A 25112-nucleotide genomic window follows, 5' to 3' on the forward strand; every position below is an offset into this window, starting at 1 on the left:
AGAAAATAGATAACTACAGAACTTGTTAGTAAGAAGATAACTACAAATTTCTTCTGCATGAATTATTCCCCACATTTCAATTAAGACAAGTTACAATTATTCTGACAATACTGTGCTAATTTTACGTGATATATCAGTGACCAAATAGCTTAGTAGCTTGGTGCCACATCCAGTGTGAGCATTCATTTGACCATAACCTTCCCTAAAAGATTTTACAGAACATAAAAAAAAAGGTGAAATTGTTTACAAAAGTAAAATTTAAAACAACATTGTTCCTTTAATTGTCATGAATGTGTAATGTGGCAATGTATAAGTCTCATGAAATGATGTAGTTACTGTAACCAATAACTTACAACAGCTGTTAATGGAAAATCCCTGTGCCAATAATGTAAGCACAATTAAGTTGATCAGCTCAACATCCTCTCAAAGATGTGTATCAACACAGGTGTGCATCAGGCCAGTGACTCAACGTTACTGCTCCATTGTTGAAACGTTCCAGTTTTATAAAGCAGTGTTGAGGAATATGATCACTACCAACACGAGGTACACATTTCTGTTCCCTGAAAATGAATACTAGAGACTACTAAGATCAATGGAAATAAAAATTAGGGAAATAATAATGGGCAGCCTATGCGCAACAATGCTAATTCTATGCCAGGACAGCAAGTTTAAAATTTACTCAGCTGCTGAGGTAGTACAGAGGGTACTCAATATCCGGGCATGCTATACTTGACGTGGAAATCTTTGATACTGACTCATAGCAACAAAACAAGGAATAAAATGTCTACATTCTTCATCGTGATGAGCATAAAAATGCCTCTTGCTTCAAAATAAATCAATGAAATATAGGCAGATGTTTACATGATAGAAATCAGGGGATTCTCAATAAAAGCTCAATAGAAATAAATGTAGGGAATATTAACTTCTGCATACTGATTATACCCAGCATTCATTGCTGCTGCTGCACATCTCCAGTGTTGCACATTTATATTGTGGAACCACTTGCTGTGCTAATGTTTATCTATTGCTACTGTTACTTTGGAATCCACAATGTAAATGGATGAATTCCAAAACATAAGCAGCCAAGACAATTAAAACTGCTTGTATTTGAGGCAGTTGTGTATAATTTGAGTGTAACATTATACAATGTGTTCCTTTAAAATAGATATCTAATATCTTGCATTTGCTAATAAAGAAACAAACTGAGTTCAACAAACTTAATTTTAATTTTTTTCTAGTCACTTGACACTGTACTGATCATGAATAATTTGCAGCCTGCCTTTTTATCTCTAAAAATACTATTATGCAACTATAATGCAATACTTAATTCTATTTTCATAATATACAGCATTTTAATGGTATTTCAGATCCATTTTTCAGTCCAAGATTGGAGTCCATTTTAAGATAACAAGCAGCCTGATCTTTCGACAAAAATTTCAAATGGTTCTTCTGCACTGTTTGCCTGTAACACTGAATTCTCAAACTAATTCCTTGTTTCAGTTTTTTAACCATTTCTGGCTTATTCATGTTTCGAAAAGACAATTCCCTTCAGGAAAAAAGGAAGCTAAGTTAATGTTATGCACATAACATACCAAGCACCCCCTTAAGGTACATATACCACTAGCATTCATGAACAACATGGTGTGCTATAGAATGCTGTACTGTGGAATGTGAATACCCAAATCACTTAAGATAGAAATTCAAATCTAGCTAAGGCGAAGAATGGAGGGATTCACAGGGATCTGGAATTCAATTTTAAAATGAAGCTTCCATCCTATGGATGTAGCACAACCTCCAAGTAGTTCATCTTACTGATCATCTTTCATGCAATCCTCCTGTCAAGCAGGCTATTTAACTGCACACGGGGTGGACCCGCCATCCGTGGTTAACTAAAGAAGTTAATAAAAGCATCAAACTTAAAGAAAAGGTATACAACTCCGCAAAGATGACTGGCAAGACAGATGATTGGACAGAATATAAAGAACAGCAGAGAATGACTAAAAGGTTAACCAGGAGAAATAAATTAGAGTATGAGAGGAAGCTAGCTAGAACTGCAAAAATGGATAGCAAGAGTTTCTACCGGTATTTAAAAAGGAAGAAGTAAAGTGAGTGTTGGTCCTCTAGAGAGGGACAATAGGGAGTTAATAGTAAATAAGGAAATGGTGGTAGGAATGAACAAATGCTTCTGAGTTCATTATAGAGGATACAAAAAACATTCCAATAATAGCTGCAAATCAGGTGGTGAAAGGGAGAGAGGAACTTGGTGAAATTGAAATCACTAGGGGAACGATACTGAGCAAATTGATGGAGCTGCAGGCTGGTATATCTCCGGGTCCTGATGGACTACATGCTATGGTCTTAAAAGAGGTGGCTAATGAGGTAGTCGATGCACTGGTGTTAATTTTCCAAAATTCGCTAGATTCTGGAAAGGTTCCATCAGACTGGAAAGTTGCAAATATAACCCCTCTATTCAAAAGGGAGGGAGGCAGAAAACAGGAAACTATAGCCCAGTTAGCTTGATGTCTGTCATTGTTTTATAGTTTGCCATTGTGAGATTTGAACTTTTGATCTTGGGGTTACAAACCCTGTACCATAACCACTTGGCTACTTAGGCCAAGCCTTGATGTCTGTCATGGGGAAGTCGTTAGAATCGCTCCTTAACGAGATTATTGCTGGGCACTTAGAAGAGCTCAAGGCAATCGGGAAGAGTCAGCATGGCTTTGTGAAAGGAAAGTCATGTTTAACCAATTTATTGGAGCTTTTTGAAGGAGTAAGATGCACGGTGGTAAAGAGGAGCCTGTAGACGTACTGCAATTAGATTTCCAGAAGGCATTTGGTAAGATACCACATCGAATGTTATTACAGAAAATAAAAGTGCATGGTGCAAGGGGTAACATATTAGTATGGATAGAAGGTTGGCTGGTTGGCAGAAAGCAGAGAGTAAGCATAAATGGGTCTTTTTCAGATTGGCAAGATGTGACAAATGAAGTACCACAGGGGCCTCCACTTTTTACAATTTACGTCAATGACTTAGATGAGGGGAATGAAGACATGGCAGCTAAATTTGCAGATGATATAAAGATAGGTAGGAAAGTATGTTGTGAAGAGGACAAGAGGAGGTTGCAGATGAACAAAGATAAGTTGTAAGAGTGGGCAAAGATCTGGCAAATGGAGTTTAATTGGGAAAATGTTAAGTTGTTCACTTTGGCAGGAAGGACAAAAAAGCAGAGAATTACTTAAATGGAGAACGGCTGCATAATTCTGAGGTGCAGAGGGATCTAGGTGTTCTAGTACATGAGTCACAAAAAGTTAGTATGCAGGTACAATAAGTAATTAAGAAGACTAATAGAATGCTATCCTTTATTATGAGAGGGATTGAACATAAAAGTAAGGATAAATGCAAAAAATTGCAGATGCTGGAAATCCAAAACAAAACAAAAATACCTGGAAAAACCTAGCAGGTCTGACAGCATCTGTGGAGAGGAACACAGTTAACGTTTCAAGTCCGTATGACTCTTCAACAGAACTAAGTAAAAATAGAAAAGAGGTGAAATATAAGCTGGTTTAAGGGGGAGGTAGAGCTGAATAGAGGGCCGGTGGAGATAGCCAAAATATGTCATAGACAAAAGGACAAAGAGGTATTGAAGGTGGTGATATTATCTAAGGAATGTGCTAATTAAGGGTAGAAAACAGGACAAGCAAGGTACAGATAGCCATAGTGGGGGTGGGGTGGGGTGAAGGGAAGGGATCGAAATAGGCCAAAAGGTAGAGATAAACCAATGGATGGAAATACATTTAAAGATAATGGAAATAGGTGATGAAAGAAAAATCTATATACGTTATTGGGAAAAGGGTGGGGGGTGGGGGGGGGGGGGGGGGTGCGCAGGAATCGGAGGGGGGTGGTGTGGGGGAATCGGAAAGCGGGTGGGGATGGAGGAGACAGTTCATGATCTAAAATTGTTGAACTCAATATTCAGTCCGGAAGGCTGTAAAGTGCCTAGTCGGAAGATGAGGTGCTGTTCCTCCAGTTTGCGTTGAGCTGTCGGAGTGACATTAGTCGTCTCAATTTCTCTGCTCCTCTCACCCACTCTAACCTGTCTCTCTCTGAACTTGCTGCACTCCGTTCTCTCAGGTCCAACCCTGACATTGCCATCAAACCTGCTGACAAGGGTGGTGCTGTTGTTGTCTGGTGCACTGACCTCTACCCTGCAGATGCTGAGCGTCAACTCGCAGATACTTCCTCCTACCTCCACCTGGACCATATGACCCCATCACTGAACTTCAAGCCATTGTTTCCAGGACTGTTACTGACCTCATCTCCTCTGGAGATCTTCCTTCCACAGCTTCCAACCTGATAGTCTCCCAACCTCGGACGGCCCGCTTCTACCTCCTTCCCAAAATCCACAAACAGGACTGTCCCGGCAGACTGATCGTGCCAGCCTGTTCCTGCCCCATTTCTTGCTATCTTGACTCCATTCTCTCTCCCCTTGTCCAGTCCCTTCCCACCTTACATCCGTGATTCCTCTGACACCCAACATCACATCAACAATTTTCATTTCCCTGGCCCTAACCGCCTCCTCTTCACCATGGACGTCCAATCCCTCTACAGCTCCATCCCCCACTGCGATGGTGTGATGGCCCTCCGCTTCTTCCTTGAACAGAGGCCCGAACAATCCCCATCCACTACTACTCTCCTCCGACTGGCTGAACTTGTTCTCACACTGAACAATTTCTCCTTCAACTCCTCTCACTTCCTCCAAATAAAAGGTGTGGCTATGGGTACCCGGATGGGCCCCAGGTATGCCTGTCTCTTCATGGGGTATGTGGAACAATCCTTGTTCCAGTCCTACTCCTGCCCCCTCCCACAACTCTTTCTCCGGTACATCGATGATTGCTTCGGTGCTGCTTCATGCTCTTGTCTGGACTTGGAAAAATTTATTAATTTTGCTTCCAATTTCCACCCCTCCATCAATTTCACATGGTCCATCTCTGACACTTTCCTTCTCTTCCTTGACCTCTCTGTCTCAATTTCTGGTGATAGACTGTCCACCAATATTCATTACAAGCCTACCGACTCCCACAGCAACCTCGACTACAGCTCCTCACACCTCGCTTCCTGTAAAGACTCCATCCCATTCTCTCAGTTCCTTTGCCTCCGTTGCATCTGTTCTGATGATGCCACTTTCAAAAACAGTTCCTCTGACATGTCATCCTTCTTCCTTAACCAAGGTTTTCCACCCACGGTGATTGACAGGGCCCTCAAACATGTCCGGCCCATCTCCCGTGCATCCGCCCTCACATCCCTCACATCTTCCTCTCCCTCCCAGAACTATGATAGGGTCCCCCTTGTCCTCACTTATCACCCCACCAGTCTCCACATTCAAAGGACCATCCGCTGCCATTTCCGCCAACTCGAGCATGATGCCACCACCAAACACATCTTCCCTTCACCCCCCACCCTCCCCCACCCACCCCAGCGGCATTCCGCAGGGATCATTACCTCTGGGACACCCTGGTCCACTCCTCCATCATCCCCTACACCTCAACCCCCTCCCCATGGCACCTTTCCATGCAACCGCAGAAGGTGCAACACCTGCCCCTTTACTTCCCCTCTTCTCACTGTCCAAGGGCCCAAACACTCCTTTCAAGTGAAGCAACATTTCACTTGCACTTCCCTCAATTTAGTCTGCTGCATTCGTTGCTCCCAATGCGGTTTCCTCTACATTGGAAAGACCAAATGCAGACTGGGTGACCGCTTTGCACTACACCTTTGGTCTGTCCGCAAGCATGACCCAGACCTCCCTGTCGCTTGCCATTTCAACACTCCACCCTGCTCTCATGCCCACATGTCCATCCTTGGCCTGCTGCATTGTTCCAGTGAAGCTCAACGCAAACTGTAGGAACAGCACCTCACCTTCCAACTAAGCACTTTACAGCCTTCCGGACTGAATATTGAGTTCAACAATTTTAGATCATGAACTCTCTCCTCCATCCCCACCCCCTTTCCGATCCCCCCCCCCCTTTTCCCAGTAATTTATATAGATTTTTCTTTTCTCACCTATTTCCATTATTTTTAAATGTATTTCCATCCATTGTTTTATCTCTACCTTTTAGCCTATTTCAATCCCTTCCCCTCACTCCAACCCACCCCCACTAGGCCTATCTGCATCTTGCTTGTCCTGCTTTCTACCCTTAATTAGCACATTCCTTAGATCATATCAGCACCTTCAATACCTCTTTGTCCTTTTGTCTATGACATCTTTTGGCTATCTCCACCTATCACTGGCCCTCTATCCAGCCCTGTTCCCCCCTACACCCCCACCCCCCAGCTTAAACCAGCTTATATTTCACCTCTTTTCTATTTTTACTTAGTTCTGTTGAAGAGTCACAAGGACTTGAAACGTTAACTGTGTTCCTCTCTGCAGATGCTGCCAGATCTGCTGGGTTTTTCCAGGTATTTTTGTTTTTGTTTTATAAAAGTAAGGATGTTATGCTTCAGTTATACAGGGCATTGGTGAGATTGAACACTGCCTGCACTTTTGGTCTCCTTATTTAAGGAAAGATGTAAATGCATTGGAGGTGGTTCAGAGAAGGTTTACTAGATTGATACCTGGAATGAGTGGGTTGTCTTATGAGGAACAGTTTGATAGACTGGGCTTGTTTTCACTGGAGTTTAGAAGAGCGAGGGGTGATTTAATTGAAGTATACAAGATCCTGAATGGCCTTGACAAGGTGGATGTCGAAAGGATGGTTCCACTTGTGGGTGAGTCCAGGATTAGGGGGCACTGTTTTAAAATTAGAGGTCGCCCTTTTAGGACAGAGATGAGGAGATGTTTTTTCTCTAAGAGGGTTGTGCGACTTTGAAAATCTCTGCCTCACAAGGTGGTGGGGGCAGGGTCATTGAATGTTTTTAAGGCAGAGGTAGATAGATTCTTGTTAGGCAAGGGAATCAAAGGTTATTGGAGGTAGATAAGAATGTAGAAGTCGAAACACAAGATAATCAGCCATGATCTTATTGAATGCTGGAGTAGGCTTGAGGGGCCGAATGGTCTACTCCTGTTCCTGTTTCTTATGTTCGTATGTTCTTATTATGATAGTTCACACCAGATGTACACTAATGAAATATGCTAGGTACATTTAGTCACGCTGCAGTAAACAGTCTTTGTTGACAAAATTCTCCTGAGGAGCAGACCACCATATAATGTTGCTACCACTCAATCATAAAACTTTCCTGAGGGAAATGATAAAATGACAAGCGCCTGCCTGATGAATACTGAGCATTTAAAATAAATAACCTCTGAGGTGATCAGTCCAGCACTTCAAAGACAAAAGTTAGTTTTGTCAGGCATAAACATGAGATGCAGATTTTACTGTGTAAAACTAATGACAATGAGCAAATGGTACAATCGGAGATACGTTTATATGTTTGCTTCAGATAAATCAAAGAAACGGATCTTTTGTTTACCTATTGTGTGTTGAATGTTATTCAAGTGAAGAGAAAACTTCATTGCTGTTAGTAGCCAGTAGGCATTAACCCAGTTTGGAAACCTGGCAGTTTCCCACTTTTTACCTGGCACTGACACCAATCCTGGTCACCTCCAATGGGAGTATCTTTCCCTGCTTCCTGTGTGTAAACATAATTTACACTTGAAGCCTGTGCATTACCAAGATTCACTCAACTTCTGAGCTGCTGATCAACTAAAACACTTGCTTCAGACATCCACTGTTATTAAGCATGATGGCAGAAGAAAAACACTGTCTAGGAATCAGGGGAGTACACACCTGTAATATTTAAACACAGAGGATGCTTTCTAGTCTTGCACATATTTTAACTGAATGCTTTATAAAATAATTCAAAATTATAATTAGGGTTCCCAAGTTAGTGTGGGCAATCTCCACACTAATTTTAACCATTTCTAATGCAGGATTTTTTACTCAACAAGCTAATCTAGCACCCAAAGCTGCCATCCAATTGAAATATATAATAATGTGTGCTGATGGCATGACATTAGTTTGAAACTATGCATGGGTGCCTGATCATCATCAAGTTCAGCATCACCAAAAGCCATATTTCATGAAACAATGGATGTAGATAATGCTCTTCATAATAAAAAAAGTCCACTTTGGATTAAGTAAGGGTTGTAAAGGCTTGAAGCAAAAATTTGTTTAGGGAAGTAAATTCTGTCACTGGGTCTAATGATTAACACATGTTCCAATATTCATAGCATAGCACAGACCCCTTAACAATGCCCTAAAGGAACCAGAATTTTGTAATAGGGTTACAAATTAATTTCCCACTGTATTTTCTCTTTATTGATGTACATGATAAATACGTTTCACAGATGGTACACAAGAGGCAAACTTGCAATGACAAAACTATCTTATGGTAAACACATTGTTCAGAAAGCTTACAATTAATGGGCAATTTTAAAAGGTTACAGTACATTTCTCTTCACCCTTGTCTAACTAAATTACTACAAAATCTGTACAAACAAACTACTCATGGATGGTTCGTTTTTTATTGAAAATTACGATAAATACTTTCAGAAGCAAATCTGAGACATGTCAAGCATAAATGTGGTAAAAATATGTCGGACTGGAGTATCATAAATCCTGATTTGATTCGGCCAACCTAAAAACAAACGTACCAGTGTAGACCACATTTTTCTAAATGCTATGTCTGATTAAGCTATGCCATTAAGTGACAGCTGAGTTCAAGCTGAACTTTAACATTAATATGATATTATTTAAATGACTTCGTGTTATTTTTGCAAAAAAAATGATGAATGATTTCTCGACACCCCGACTGACATAACGCAGGCAGACCATTTAATGAGTTTTGACAAAATGGAGACATATGCAGAATATTTGTTACTGAAACCGTCATTGTGGGCCTTTGGCAGCATTTGTTTTTGATTGTCTGCAGGCATTGAAGCATCTATTTCAATTCCTACTTCCCTTCCCTCTGAATTTTGAATTTAGCTAATGTCATTTTTAAGGGCATTTACATATTACTCTTAATCAGATGTTTCTAAGTTACGGTTCATAGGCAGAAGTGTGAGGTTTCTGTAAAATGAAGCAATGACAATCAGTAAAGTGAACCTTTGTCAGCAATGTTTGCTGTCGGAATAGGCTGTAAGAATACTAAAAGAAAACAGAAAACTGATAAATATTTAACCCTATGAATATTACAGGGACAACCTGCTTACAGCTTGAAGGCATGACATTCATTTTCTTTTTTTTAAAACCTCTATTTTCTTTTCTGACTTTTTGCTTTTGATCACACCTTTGTCCACCGTCACCCAAGCAAACAGTGGAGCATAGGAATTTTTAATTTGTAGGCAATATACAATGGTCTAAAAAGCGCTTTGCTAAAAAAGCGTTCTAATTCTGATTTCCATTGGCTGGTAGGCTTGCTGAATCTAATGTCATACAGTGTGCATGAGCTTCTGGACTTTAGAGTTAATGCATTAAGATAAATTAACAGACATTTAAAGTGGATGATGCAGTATAGTATATTGCTATATATGTTGATATATATATATTCCTCAACTGAAATTGTTTAAAAAGACGCTGAGTGGAATATGAAAGTGACCAGATTGCATAAATTAACTGAACAATGGGACAATTCTCTCAAAATGTTTAGCCCAAAACACATGTCTGACCACATATCCTTTTAAGTCTCCCATTGCTCCACACAGGGACATCCCACTGATAACTCAGACAAAAGTTATGAAATTACATTTTGGGATGAGATTAAAGAAAGCTCGAGTTTTTGTCTAGTTGGAAACAAAATCTAAATCATTGGCATTGCGAAGAAAGCATGTTGCTGGATTATTCAAATACTTTTGTTGAAAGGAGCAAATAAACAGGCAAGTAAATAGTTCTGAGCATACATGTCACCTGTTCCCACTGCATGCAAGACTCCAACAATTACTACATCGAACAATGTTGAGTATTTCCAGATACAAACTTAAGTGCAACATTCTTCATGTGTAAAACAAAAAAGTTTAGATATATTGACAATAGCATTTTATACAGTGCTTCATAATATGTGGCGTCCTTGCTTAATTAACTTTAACAATTTAGGCTTACATTGGATTTAAATTTCAAATTGACTGAAAAAAAATGCCAATTTTAATCAGATACAGGTGTGATTTTCATATAAAGCAGATGGGTGATTGGCGGGGAATCTCTCCACTGACCAGATGAGGCAAATTGGAAGCCCAAGAGATCTTTGTGGTCAAGCCTCATCTGAACACAACAGATGAGTGGCCAGTATAAATCGTGCTCCTTATGAGCAACTCGTTGGTTGGGAGGGCAGGAAATCTAGCAGGGATGCTGTCACTTAAAAGCAGATTGAAGTTCTGAAAGGAGAATTGTATTCTTCAAAAGTGGTCAGTGGAAAGAGAGTTACTGAAGCAGCAGCTGGCAGCACAACATCATTCAGTGCCCTATGATTCTTTCAGGCGTTTTAGGAGGCACTCCAGGAGCATAGTGAGGAACAGAAGGACTTTCCTCTTTCCTTCCAATGACTGACGAATGGCGCATCAAATGACTCAGCAACCATGGATTGAGGTGGCTGAGCAGGTCAATGGCAGTACTGTGTTGGAAGGCACTGGCTTCAGTGCAGGATGGCATATCACATCAAGATCATCAAGCTAAGACTTCCCTTCGCATCTCTCTTACTCTTTATATAGCCCTCCTGCATCCTGCATTAGACTCAGTGCTATCAGCCTTTTCCCTCCCCAGTTCTCACATTCCTCCTTCAAATCACAATGGGACATTTCACTGTAACATCCTTCAACTTACACTCACTCTCAAGAACTGCAACTGCTCTCCCAATTACTTCCCTCACTCTTGGCCATACTTGCAGCTTTTCTTTGAAGTATGCATACTTTACTGTGCTATACTGCCTTCCAGATCACCAAAGAAGAGCACACACAAATCCACTACCACTCTTCATGTAGGAAAAGCCAGTATACAACCAAAGAAAGACTTCAAGAACAGGAAGATTGATAACTCAGACATTAGGTTCATGGTCATTAACATTATTTGCAGAGAAAGGATAAACAACATTGGTAACAGATGGAAATCTGGCGTCTGTGCATAGCAGAGTATTTGGGTACCTTTCCTTCCTTTTCTCTTCTGCTTAACTCTCATCATCCCAAGCACCAAAGAAATCAGCAACCTGCTTGGTATAGTTAGTGAGACAGAGAGGTTGGATTAGCATAAGGTTCAAGTGGAAAGGGCAACCAACAAATGGCTTATCAGAGAGCCAGCTAATGTCTCTGGCTTGACAGAAGGTGATGGGCAACATGCAGATTTTAGAGGCCTAGACCGAAAAAATACATTCTGTACTCCAGCGATTGACTCTGTAGTGAAAAATGGAGAGCGTGGTCACCCTAATGGAGCTGGACACTCCTTGCAGGAGTCTATGGCACCACCAGTAGCATCGCTCAGGGATACTCATATTGTGGATATACAGGTTCTACCATCTCCCCCTTGGAAAGCCAGGAGACTAAACAAATAGGAGCTTAAGATGCATCCCGGATGTCATACTATCTGCTCTCACATAGACCAGTGGGAGTAAGGGTTGCCAACTCTGACTGCATGTATACCAGGAGGTTTCATCATATGACCTCCAGCCTCCAACCACCTAGCCCAGTCAACAGCTTTCCACCTCACCCATCTCCACAATTTTTAAAACTAATTAACAAAAGTGTCCAAAGAAAGTATCAAACAAACTCTAATTTTTAATGATCCTGTAATTTTTTGGCAGCAGTGCCCAGGGGATTAATGTTTAATCCCTGAAGACTCCAGGACAATCCTGTAGGGTCAGCAAACATAGTGGGAGTGCTGAGCCACAGCCTGATAGAAATGGGAATAGAACATCTTGCTTTCTCACAGGATGATAGCATGGTTGGTCCCTCGCCAATCTCTCAAACAGTACCCACCTTGCCAACACAAGGCCAGCTGAACCAAGTTATTCCCAGCCCTGAGCTCTAATGACTTCCAACCACAAGCATCTTAAGGGCCCTCGACTGAGCCATGACATCCTTCCAGCTTCCATGCTGCAACCTCTAGGGGGACATCTTGCAGAAGGCACAGTCAATAACAAAGCATGGAAGACAGGTAGTATGGACAAACACCAGGGTGATAATTAGTATGTCAGTAGTTGTGCAGCCAGTAAAATGATGAACATCTTTAAAATCTGTGTGTGTGCAAAGAGTGTTCCTTTAGTAGCTGATGACCGATATTCTTTACAACTAATATTGCAATGTTGTCATTGGGCACATGCAGTATATTCAAGATGGAAGAACTAGGATAGTTGTTGGATATGATGGCAGGGAGCTGGGTCGTTCAGATGAAGTTCTCTTCAACAAGCTACTGCTAAAGAGCTCTGACTGTTCTCATCATCCCTATGCTATCAGCATCCTCTCCCTCATCATGCTAAAGGTTCTTGTTCAATGATGATTTCAAGGGTTGTCCCCATTGTACAGCAAAGTTATATGACCTGAATTGCAGAAAGCCAGCAGATCTGTTCAGGCTATGGAATCATTGCTGATGGACTCCAATGGTCTGCTCAGTGAAGGCTATAGTTGAGCCATGATTCTGGTTGCAACACAGTTTGGCTGCCAAGTGTAGATTCCTGCAAGAGTTATGAGCCAAATTCTTCTTCCAAAGTAGCTGGCCTCTCTCTTACTGTACAGGGGAAAAGAGTGGGGTTTGGTGGGAGAATGGAGGATTGGGAGAAGATAAAAGCTTCATGGCAGCTGCCAGGAAAATGGGCAAAGACCCACATGATGCTCTATTGGTAATGATGCACCAGACCATACTTAAACAGAAAAATGATGATAGCCTGAACTCGGGGAAATCCGCAATGTATGAGATACCCAGAACTCTATTGAGCTGTTTCCAGCTGTTCATGGAGAAAATTATGAAGGTATTTGCTCTAGCACTTATGGCATCAGGTACCTACTAAACGCAAGTATAAACTGTAGATCAAATGATGTTACTGATCTCCTTGTGGCAGTTTGGAAGGAGCTAGTTGTAAAGAAGTTGAGGGCTTCATTGCAACAGGCAGTGCTGTGCCAACTGTGGTATTTGATAGGTGATTATACAATGCTGAAACAGCTTTCCTAGATAAGAGCAGACTCCTTATGCAATGCTCCTCAGGAAAGTGCAGGTATGTTGTTCCAAGGCGATATACTGTATAGGGAGAGCGAGGATTCCTGCGAGAACACCTCAATTTATTTGGACTCCTGTTTGCGCTGCCTCATCCTCTGCTAGCAAGAGTGATTTGCCAGAAGGTCCTCATGAAGAAAAAGGTGTGCTGCCAGAAACCCAAGAGCTCGGAACATTATGCATCGATTACAAACATTTAAAATTGTCTAAGCTGCAAAAAAAAAGCAAAATGTCACCCAAACCTTTGAAGCATTTTAGCTGAGGGCACTGAAAATGGTCAACTCCTCTCCAGTTGTACCACCCATGGTTTCTGGCTGAACTGAGTCCTGCCACATCCAGTCGTGAATGGTGCATAATTAAACAACTCACTGGAGGAGGAGGCTCCACAAATATCCCCATCCTCAATGATGGAGGAGCCCAGCACAAAGATAAGGCTGAAGCATTCGCAACAATCTTCAGGCAGAAGTGCTGAGTGGATAATCCATTTCAGCCTACTCCGGAGGTCCCCAGCATCATAGATGCCAGTGGAAGGGCAAAACTGCCCAGGTGTGTCCTGTACACAAAAAGCAGGATAAATCCAACCCAGCCAATTTCCGCCCCATCATTCTACTCTCGATCATCAGTAAAGTCATCAAGGAAGAGGTCTTCAATGGTACTATCAAGTGGCACTTGTTTAGCAATAACCTGCTCACTGACACTCAGTTTGGGTTCCGCTAGGTCCTGATCTCATTACAGCCTTGGTTCAAACATGGACAAAAGAGCTGAACTCCGAGGTGAGGTGAGAGTGACTGCCCTTGACATCAAGCTGCATTTGACAGAGTGTGGCATCAAGGAGCCCCAGCAAAACTGGAGTCAATGGGAATCAGGGGGAAAACTCTCCACTGGTTGAAGTCATACCTAGCACAAAGGAAGATGGTTGTGGTTGTTAGAGGTCAGTCACCTCAGCTCCAGGACATAACTGCAGGAGTTCCTCAGGGTAGTGTCCTTGGCCCAACGATGGGGATGTTTGCTGGTGATTGCACAATGTTTTGCACCATTTGCAACTCCTCAGATACTGAAGTCCATGTTCAAATGCAGCACGGACTGGACAATATCCAATCTTGGGCTGACAAGTGGCAAGTAACATTCACTCCAGACAAGTGTCAGGCAATGACCATCTCCAACAAGAGAGAATCCAACCATCACCCCTTGATGTTCAATGGCATTATCATCACTGAATCTCCCACTATCAACATCCTGGGGGTTACCATTGACCAGAAACTGAACTGGACTAGCCATATAAGCTACAAGACCAGGTCAGAGGCTAGGAATCCTACGATGAGCATCTCACCTCCTGACTTCCCAAAGCCTGTCCACCACCTACAAGGCACAAATCAGGAGTGTGATGGAATACTCCCCACATGCCTGGATGAGTGCAGCTCCCTGAATACGCAAGAAGCTTGACACCTTCCAGAACAAAGTAGCCCACTTGATTGGCACCACATCCATAAACATTCACTCCCTACACCACTGTCGCACAGTAGGAGTAGTGTGTACCATCTACAAGATGCACTGCAGGAATTCACCAAGGCTCCGTCAACAACACCTTCCAAACCCACAACCACTACCATCGAGAAGGACAAGGGTAGCAGATAGATGGGAAAACCACAATCTGCAAATTCCCTTCCAAGTCACTCACCATCCTGACTTGGAAATATATCGCCATTCCTTCATTGTCATTGGGTCAAAATCCTGGAACTCCCTTCCTAACAGCATTGTGGGTGTATCTACACCACATGGACTGCAGCGGTTCAAGAAGGCAGCTCATCACTACCACCACCTCAAGGGCAATTAGGGATGGGCAATAAATGCTGGCCCAGCCAGTGAAGCCCACATCCAGTGAAAGAATAAAAAAAAACTGGCAGTAGTAATATGGGGAGAGATTAAAATAGTGTCAGTTGGCCCCAATTTACATAGATTAATAGGGGCCCACTAGGAGCTTTGACTATCTAAACCTAAGTCAGCACAAAAATCAGAATGGATCGGCTTCCACTGACAAGTCCACAGTTTGTTTGATGCCATACTTTTAGACACACTTTCTAAGCATAAACTGAATAGTAATGAGATGAAAATTGGTCCCTGCCTTATATAGTTTTATTGCTTTTGTACAAATATATTTTCATTCTATGGGCAGATTACACTCGCTGATTTATGCCAGTGATTTCCAAACTTCTCTCTGTGGGGAGTCTTTTGTCGATATTAAAAGCATTTGAGGCATTCATGCTTATTTTCAAAAGACAGCATGCACTACCCAAAGGAAAACAGTAATTTTATTGGTGAAAACAGTCCTCATGTTCTGTTTTAGCACTAAATACCAAAATAGATTACTCATGGAAAGTTGATGCCCCCACAGAACCTCTCTATTCCAACAAACTCTGTCTGCAAATCTGCAGTTGGCACCCCCAACGTCACTTGAACTTGTGCTTCCCATCACCCAATCATGACTGCTCTTAATTTTCATAAGCAAGTTGCTCCTTTGGGTATCCTTTTACTTTATCGTTATAATATGATAACCCATTTTGAGTGGAATTACTGTGCCAAATTTTCTAAGAGACTGCCAGCTACCATTACAAAAGGGAGGCAGAAACCAGAAAGGAAGTTTGAAATGAACTTAGAACACCAAAACAAATGTTGCCAGAGTTGACTCAAACTATCTTAATCACTGGTTTTTGGCTGTTTCACTTGATTTTACTCCCCATTTCGTGTAGTCTCTTAGTAAATTGACACTGTCAAATCTACTCTAAAGCAATTGAAAACCAAGAAAACAAGGATATGTTAATTAAAATTTTATATCAAAAAATCTTACAAATCACATGTGTGGATCAGTATTTTATATAAACTATTAATATCACAAGCTTCAGTTATCCACTAGCAATGCTTTTAGTCCAGCTAGCATGAAACAATGTCCCCAATGTGTATCAATGTACAATTTGCATTTTGTTTTATGTGAGATGAATTTGTGCACTCTGCTGCATGCAACTCTGGGAAAAAAAACTGCATAAATAGAAAAGCAGGTACTGCTTTTAGCAAAAACTGAAGGGAAAACTCAAGTGAATTCTATGACACTTGTGCGCTGGGAGCACTTCATTTAAGGGGGTGGGGTGGTGGAGAAAGTTATTTATAGAAAAAGCACAACAGATTCCTACCTTGACCTTACCTTCGCAACATTCCTGTCAAGATCCTGGAGCTCTTGCCAAGGTTTGTATCAGTTTCACGCAGCTGATAATAAGAGTGAGGAAGGAAGGGGTTACACAGCAGAACATGACAAAATACTTACTTTATAAGACAATGATCATCTTTCAAATTGAAAACAGGTCTATACTGTCACTGCTAGGAGTCCATTTTTGTACTTTTAGAGGAAAGCCAGCAGTATTCGACTAAGAAATAGGTATGGCTTGGCTAGAATTTCAAATACAAAACCAATCTTTCTAGTTCCGACAGTCTGCAATCTCAATATATAAACCATGCTTTCTCTTTTCTGATGATGGCAAATCTGCTGTGTATTTCCAACATATGCAGTATTTAAAAAAAATCTTGACAGAAGGCAACTTTGATCATTTATATTTTGCATCTAAGGGTGACATTAGCTTTAATAAAGATCATTTGGCAAATACAGGAAAAGGTTCAAACACTTAAAGGTGATGACCTACAACAAATAAGAAGTTAGTGTGTTGCAAAAATGTCTTTGTAATGAAAATGGTGTGTCCCTATTCTGCCTTTCTCCTTTCTTAAGTAAAAAGACAATGTCTCTTTAAGGATGCACAACACCCAAGTGTATAAAACACCTACTGGTGAGTCTGAAACTAGTGAGCTGTTTAATTTTAATGTTTGCAACTACTGATTACTTTTGCTGTTTTTGTATAAATAAGCAGACATAAAACATTCTCTCTATGGTTAGGATTATGAAATGAACAGGAGATGGATTTATAATTGTTCTGCCACTCTCGCATGGCATGCATACAGTCGTTAAATTGGAAAAAAAAAACTGATAGCAGATAGCACACAACTTGAAATTTAAAAACATCAGCTAAAAAAATCAAAAATTATGGACATATTTAGAGGTCATGTGACCAACCTGTACAGGTCAGCGTACCATCGCATAAGTCAGCTGTTCTTTTGCAATGCTATAGCCCCAGTAGCATACACATGAGGTAAATTACGGAATAATGAAGGTAAACAGAATATAAGAGTGATATAAAAATAATCAATTCAAGGAAAAATTATCTTGTGGTCTTGTATCGATAGGTTTGCAGCACCTCTTTCTGGATACTAGAGGTATATGGAGCACAAAATTGCAAATGATATATAGACAAGGCAATATATAGGCAACCTATTTTATTGAAGTGTCTTCATTTTGAAAATCTCACATAACAATTAGATCTAACCATTCAATTCACTAATCAAAAAGGGTACCACTTGACAATGCTTGTGAATATCCAAGAATCTTTTAGATGTTGATTTGGGGTAGTTATGTTTGCTCATGAAGAATGATATATTTAGCAATGTTCAAGTTTAAAACAAATCAAAACGGGTCATGCATTCACATGTAAACTACATTCTGTATAGCTAGATGTCTTTTGAATCTATATAGCTCAATACAACTATACCAAAGACATTTATAATAATTTAATTGGTAAAGACTTTCAGAAAGTTGTAGAAATCTATATAGTCTTAACATGTCAACATCTTGTATATGTGTTTCTGTTAAAAGTTGAGCCATTTTAGATCTTCTACATTGTGCAGGACAATTTTAAAATTTAGCAGAAGTTAAATTACATTTATTTATCCAAGGCTATATGAAGAAAATAAACTGCAACATAGCGATATTCACACAAAAGTTACTGCTATTGGAAAAATGAGTGTTGTTTCTCTTTTCCCCATATTGGCAGTTAGGAAGCTTAAAAACTGACATATTTCTAGCTTTACATTGAATCCAAAGATTGGCTGTTTCCATTTAGCAATAGGAAGCATTTTGATCTGCAAAATTTATTAGAAGGAATACAATATGCTTATAAAATCCCTGTAAGCCCTTACTCACAAGATCTGATATGATGGACTAAAACAGCTGTATTCTCAAACTCACCCTTTCCCGAGCTCGTTGGATCTTTTCTTTGTCATGATGCAGATTCTCCAGGATCTCCTGTCCAATTTGTTCTGTAATCCACAGAATTACAAAAAGTTACACACTGTATATTAAAAGCTGAAAAAAATAAACATTAAAATCTGTTTGGTGAGCAGAACAGTGAGATTGAACCTAAACCTACTCTCATAAAATCTGAAGAATTAAATAACTTCAGTGGCCAGTCTCCGCTGCAACTTACATTGAAGCAGAGCTCCTGTAAGAACAATAGGAACTAATTTAATGTTACTAAAAATAAACAAGTTTCTACACCATTTTATACTATACACATAAGTTAACTGTGGGAAACGGAAAGACTACGGAAGACATTTAATAATTCTTAAAAACAGAATAAAAGCATAATATAAAAGCTGTTTGCAGCAAGACAAGAAAAGAAAGGAGCTTTTCCTTGACGGAGTTAAAAAATAAATCTTATGTTTCACCACAATTTAAGGGATTATGTAAATGTCCAACCATTCAACTTTACAATCAATGCTAAAGTGTGGAAACATTTATTTCTCTTGTTTCAATTCTAAATATATTTAAATAAAGAACTGACATTTACTCTATCATTGTTCTTGAACTAATTTTTAAAAAGATATTAATAAATAGGTGTTTTCACAAGTGATCCATCAAAATCAATAACTTGATATCCTTTATGTAAGAAACATGTAAGGTGCAATTTTTATTTTTTAAATGACAATTACTAAAACAAATCAAAACTTAATTAACAAACACTAAACAAAACTTGATGATACAGTTCGTTTAGAGTTTCTGAAAGTATTAAATGCTGGAGCTAACAATGACAGATGTAGCAGGATAAATATTTTTTTCAGATATTTGACTAGTAATTGATGTTCCCATTAAGGTATTTCTTCGGTGCTGGTTTGCCTCATGGGATTTCGAATGGTGTACTGCCTCCCTAAAGGTTCAATGTGTTTTAATAGTTTTTGTGTTAAAAAGAATACACCAAGAAAAATGTTTCAAGATGATCTGATATTTTTTTTTATAAAGGAAAACAGATGCCATTAAATACTGCTGATTCAAAGCAGGTTGGTTAATTAGGTTTTTCTCTGTTTCGTTTGGCTGCCAAGTTGACATCTTCACCTTGGTTCTAATGATTCAATCTATTTCTACCAGCAAATGTGACAATGCCACAGACAGTAATTGAGGGTAAAACATTGTCACTTTGATGAATTGTGTTTTTTCCTCATAGTCAATGACTAGTGAAGTCAATAAACAAGGAAAAGAAGCATGTCCGCTGGAATATCACAAAATGAATTGTTGTCTTGACACATAGGGATCAAAACATCATACATTAATTTCATCCCGGTGTGGGGCACGATGGCATCTGCTTCACTCTGACTGTCTGCACAGATAAATAATTGGGGCCATCATCAATTTTGCAAGAGTTTTTTTTTTATTCAGTATGCAGCACAACTGACGAACTTTGGCCCTTTTCACAAGGAGAACAGCCACGAGCAGAAAGTGCAGCCATGACACAGATGACACTAGAGCTCTACCTTCTAAATAACTATATTCAAGGTAACGACAAGCTTGAAGATACATACTTGAAAGGATATATTTAAAAAGAAAAAGAAAATAACTTTTTCCTCATGCTTAAACAGCTCCAGCAAGGCCGGTAGGGCTCAGCATCCTCGTGACTGGCCTGAAATAATTCATCCTCTGAATATGAATTAGCACTGGGTAATCACAGCATATTTATTACGCATTTCTGTGGTCCTTCCCTCCTGTGAATGCTGTATTATTCATTGCTTCTGCCCTGACCCTGGTGCGCTCCTGTTCTGACAAATCATACTTGATTAAGACAAATCTTTATTAGTTAGGTAGTCAACTTCCCCATTTATCATTTGCAAATCTCATTCCCCTTTTCCAAGTGTGTTAAAACTGACTGCTGCAATTTGGTAGAAGCTGTTTAAAATGCTTATTATGGGAAATGAGTGCAAATGCAGATGCAAAAGTCAGTAATGGATGATAAGACAAAGGGCTACATATCATCAATTCTACATAAGCATATCAGAAAAACAAACTTAACCATGTTGGAACAATTTATAAAAATTATTTTCTTGCTCATTTGGCATAATAAAATATAAAGTTAATTTAGTTTATGCTATCTTCTAAACATCTATATTTGTTTTAACCATAAAGGCCAGTCATTAACACATTGTGCAATATTATTGAACACCGATTTCTCTTACTGGTAAATAATATTGATCCTACAAAACTGTTGAGTACTGGGTTGGTTCTTACTAAATACAATTTTGATTAACCCTCAAGTTAAAAAAATAAATGAAATGGTTATAAAGTGAACCCTTTGAAAATTTTGAATGCCACTTCATAGTTCTAAATGTAGTACACTGGTCCCTGATTCACAGGGCATGGGTTTTCATTCCAACTTTAGCTATTATTTGAACTCACCTATATTTAAATAACTCTTGTCCAGCACACTTGTTGAAATGTTTCATAGCAAAAATGCTATGAGCTCCATATATGTAAGCAGGGATCTGAGGTTGAGGTTGGTGGTGTTGCGGGGGGGGGGGAGCGCAGAAGATAGATGGAAATGTAATTTATGAAATATAAACAGGCTTAAAAAGCCATTCAGTTGTCCTATATGGAATAGCACTAACAGGGGCTGTGGAAAGGTTTGGGCCTCAAATTGTCATGTACCACCAGTTGACAGAGTGAAGCACCAAGGGAAGATAGCTAGAAAAAAAAAGAGTAACTCTTGGAAATTTGTAAAACAAAACTTTATTCCATGAAACATGATAAATTCTGTCTTGAATTAAGAGTGATCTTTCAAATTTTCTATATGTGTAATGGATAGACACTAGAGTGATTTATATATTGTTGCTCCTCTTTATAAACAATTTTCTGCTTTTCATGGCTTTTACTTCAGCTTAGGATTTAGTTTTGCCCGATGAGTGTAGAGTGATGTTAAGTCATAGGTTTATGCTGAATGTTGAACTGAATAGTTTCTGGTCAAGTTGAATTGAATGCTGTCTGTAAATTACAACATGCTGGCATTGGGTAACATTGGAATGATGTTCTCCAGTTTCCACTTGATTAGCTACAATGGCAGAGAAATTACATAGCTTTTTAGTTTTGGAAGCATTACCTGGAGTCATTTGTCATAAGAAATTAAATACAGGGTTGGTGGAAGTTGCTGATTTGGAAGGTGCTGTCAAATGAGACTTGGTGAGTTGCTGGAGTGCGTCTTGCAGATAGTACACACAGCTGCCACATTGCATCGGTGGTGGTGGTGGGGCGGTGATCAAGTACATTGTCCTAGATGGTGTCGAGCTTCTTGAGTGTTCTTGGAGCTGCACTCATCCAGGCAAGTGGAGCGTATTCCATGACTTGTCCCTTGTCGATGGTGGGCAGGCTTTGGGGAGTCAGGAGGTGAGTTACTCGCCACAGAATTCCTAGGCTCTGACCTGCTCTTGTAGCCACAGTATTTATATGACTAGTCCTTTTCAGTTTCTGGTCAATGGTAACCCTCAAGATGTTGATAATGGAGGATTCAGTGGTTGTAATGCCAGTGAATGTCAAGGGGAGATGGCTAGATCCTCTCTAATAGGAGATGATCTTAGCCTGGCAATTGTGTGGTACGAATGTTACTTGTCACTTGTCAGCCCAAGCCTAGATGTTGTCCGGGTCTTGTTGCATTTGGACATGGACTGCTTCAGTATCTGAGGAGTCGCGAATGGTGAACATTGTGCAATCACCAATGAACATCCCCATGGTTGGGCTCAGGACACTAACCTGAGGAACTCCTGCAGCGATGTCCAGGAACTGAGATTATTGACCTCCAACCACCAAAACCATCTTTCCTTTGTGCTGGGTATGTCTCCAACTAGTGGAGAGATTTCTCCAATTCCTATTGGCCCCAGTTTTGCTATGGCTCCTTGATGCCATACTCAGTCAAATGCTGCCTTGATGTCAAGGGCAGTCCCTCTCACCTCAGCCCTGGAGTTCAGCTCTTTTGTCCATGTTGGACCTAAGGCCATAATGAGGTCAGGAGCTGAGTGGCCTTGGTGGAACCTAAACTGAGCATCAGTGAGCAGGTTATCACTTGATAGCACTGTTGCTGACCTCTTTCCATTATTTTACTGATGACCGAGAGTAGACTGATGGGGCGATAATTGCCAGGTTTGATTTGTCCTGCTTTGTGTGTACATACCTACAAAGGAACATAAGAAATAGGAAGGAGTAGGTCATTCAGCCCCTCAAGCCTGACCTACCATTCAATAAGGTCAGTGTTGATCTGCCCCAGTCCTCAACTCATCTTTCGTGTCAGTTCCTCATAACCCTCAACTGCCCTGATATTTCAAAAAGCTATCTATCTCCTCTTTAAATACTTTAAGTGATCTAGCCTCTACAACTCTCTGGTGTTGGGAATTCCAGACATTCACTACCCTCAGAGTGTTCCCTTATTCTGTAACTATGTCCCCTAGTTTGAGATTCCCCCACTAGTGGAAACATCTTCTCAACATCTACCCTGTCAAGCCCCCTCAGAATCTTGTACGTTTCAATAAGATCACCCCTCATTCTTCTAAACTCTAATGAACAAAGACCTAACCTGTTCAGCTGTTCCTGATAAGTCAACCCCTTCATCCCAGGAATCAGTCTAGTGAATCTCTTTTGAACTGCCTCCAATGCCAGTATATCCTTTCTTAAATACGGGGACAAAACTGTATACAGTACTCCAGGTGCGGCCTCACCAACACCCTGTACAGTTGTAACAAGACTTCCCTATTTTTAAACTCCAACCCCCTCGCAATACAGGCCAAAATTCCATTTGCCTACTTGCTGCACCTGCATGCTAGCTTTTTGGGTTTCATGCACAAGAACACCCAGATTCCTCTCTGCTGCACTTTTTTTGGAGTCTTTCTACATTTAAATAATAGTCTACCTTTTGATTTTTTCCTACCAAAGTGCGCAACTTCACACTTTCCTACATTAAACTCCATCTGCCAAGTTTTTGCCCACTTGCTCAACCTATCCATATCCCTTTGCAGATTCCTTATATCCTCATCACAATATATCCTCCCACCTATTTTCGTATCATCAGCAAATTTGGATACATTACATCCTGCCCCCTCCACCAGGTCATTAATATAGATAGTAAATAATCCAGGCCCTAGGACTGATCCTTGTGGCACTGCACTAGTTACATCTTTCCAACCTGAAAAAGACCCATTAATCCCGACTCTGTATTGTGTTGTGTTAACCAATCCTCAATCCATGCTAATACGGTCCCCCCAATACTCTGAGCTCCTTTCATGTGCAATAACTTTTAATGCGGTACCTTATTGAATAGCTTCTGGAAATCCAAATACACTACATCTACCTGTTCCCCTTGATCAACTCTGTTATATTTTCTTATTATATCCTCAAAGAACTCTAGCAAATTTGTCAGACATGATTTCCCTTTCACAAAACCACGTTGACTCTGATTGTGTTAAGCTTTTCTAAATGTCCTGCTATTTCTTCCTTAATAATAGACTCTAGCATTTTCCCAAAGACACATGTTAGGCTGACTGGCCTATAGTTTGCTGCTTTTTGTCTCCCTCTCTTCTTGAACATGGGCATCACATTAGCGGTTTTCCAATCCGCTGGGACCCTCCTGGAATCCAGTGAGTTCTAGAATATTTTGACCGATGCCTCCATTATCTCTACAGCCACTTCCTTTAAAACCCTTGGATGCAGCCTATCAGGTCCTGGCGACTTGTCTGCCTTTAGTCTTATTAGTTTGTCAAATATTTTGTCCCTCGTAATAGAGGCTGTTACAAGATCTTTCCTCCCACTTGCTCCTTACTTATCGGATATCTTTGGAATGTTTACAGTGTTCTCCACCATGAAGACCAATGCAAAATATTGGTTTAAATGATCTGCCATTTCCCTGTTCCCCGTTATCAATTCTCCAGTTGCATCCTCCTAGGGTCCCATGCTCACTTTAGCTACATGCTCTTTTTATATACCAGTAGAAGCTCTTGCGGTTTGTTTTTATATTTCCTGCCAATTTACTTTCATAATTAATTTTCATTCTCTTTATTAGCCTTTTAGTCGTCCGCTGCTGGTTCCTAAAAATTCCCAATCCTCTGGCCTACCAATAGTTTTCACCTTAGTCTTTCACTGGATAATCTCCTTGACTATCTTTGTTAGCCACGGGTGGTTCATTCTTCTATTTTGACCCGGAAAGATTTTTGCTGAGTGTTATGAAATATCTGCTTAAATGTCTGCCGTAGCTCATTCACTGACCTTCCCCTTAGTCAATTTTCCCAACCCACTTTAGGCAGCTCTTCCTTTGTAATTGCCCTTATTTAAGTTGAGGACACTGGTTTGAGACCCATGTTGCTTCCCCTCAAACCAAATTTGAAATTCTACCATGTTGTGATCATGACCATCTAGAGGATCCTTAACTACGAGATTTCTTATTAATCCTACCTCACTACACATTACTAGATCTAAAATAGCCTGTTCTCAGGTAGGTTCTGCAACGTATTGCTTTAAGAAACAATCCCTGATGCACTCTACAAATTCGTCTTCCATGTTACTCCTGCCAATCTGATTTGTCCAGTCAATATGCAGAATAAAATCATCCATGACAATTGTAACGCCCTTCATTATGCCTCCATTATTTCCCGATTTATACTTTGTCCTCCAGTAAAGCAACTCTTCCGGGGCCTATAGATAACTTCTTCCCCTTGCTATTCCTTATTTTCATCAAAACCGATTCCACATC

General features: G+C 40.3%; 1 protein-coding gene across 9 annotated transcripts in view; it reads right to left on the reverse strand.

Annotated features, from left to right (window-relative positions):
* Positions 1 to 25112, reverse strand: part of vti1a (vesicle transport through interaction with t-SNAREs 1A) — a 364307-nt gene that overhangs the window by 137865 nt on the left and 201330 nt on the right. For 7 of the 9 annotated variants that reach the window (XR_005945653.1, XR_005945652.1, XM_041209662.1 and 4 more), the window contains 2 exons: positions 18311 to 18381; positions 16385 to 16446 (listed from right to left, as the gene is read on the reverse strand). Coding sequence is in view for 7 of the 9 variants with exons in the window: in XM_041209662.1 (XP_041065596.1) it covers positions 16385 to 16446; positions 18311 to 18381 (133 nt within the window). In the remaining 2 variants the exon portion in view is untranslated. Of the gene's footprint in view, positions 1 to 16373; positions 16447 to 18310; positions 18382 to 25112 lie in introns of all 9 variants that reach the window. The other 2 variants (XM_041209665.1, XM_041209663.1) reach the window with 1 other exon arrangement.

This window comes from Carcharodon carcharias, chromosome 17, assembly GCF_017639515.1.
Source record: "Carcharodon carcharias isolate sCarCar2 chromosome 17, sCarCar2.pri, whole genome shotgun sequence".
Classification (NCBI taxonomy): Eukaryota; Metazoa; Chordata; class Chondrichthyes; order Lamniformes; family Lamnidae; genus Carcharodon; species Carcharodon carcharias.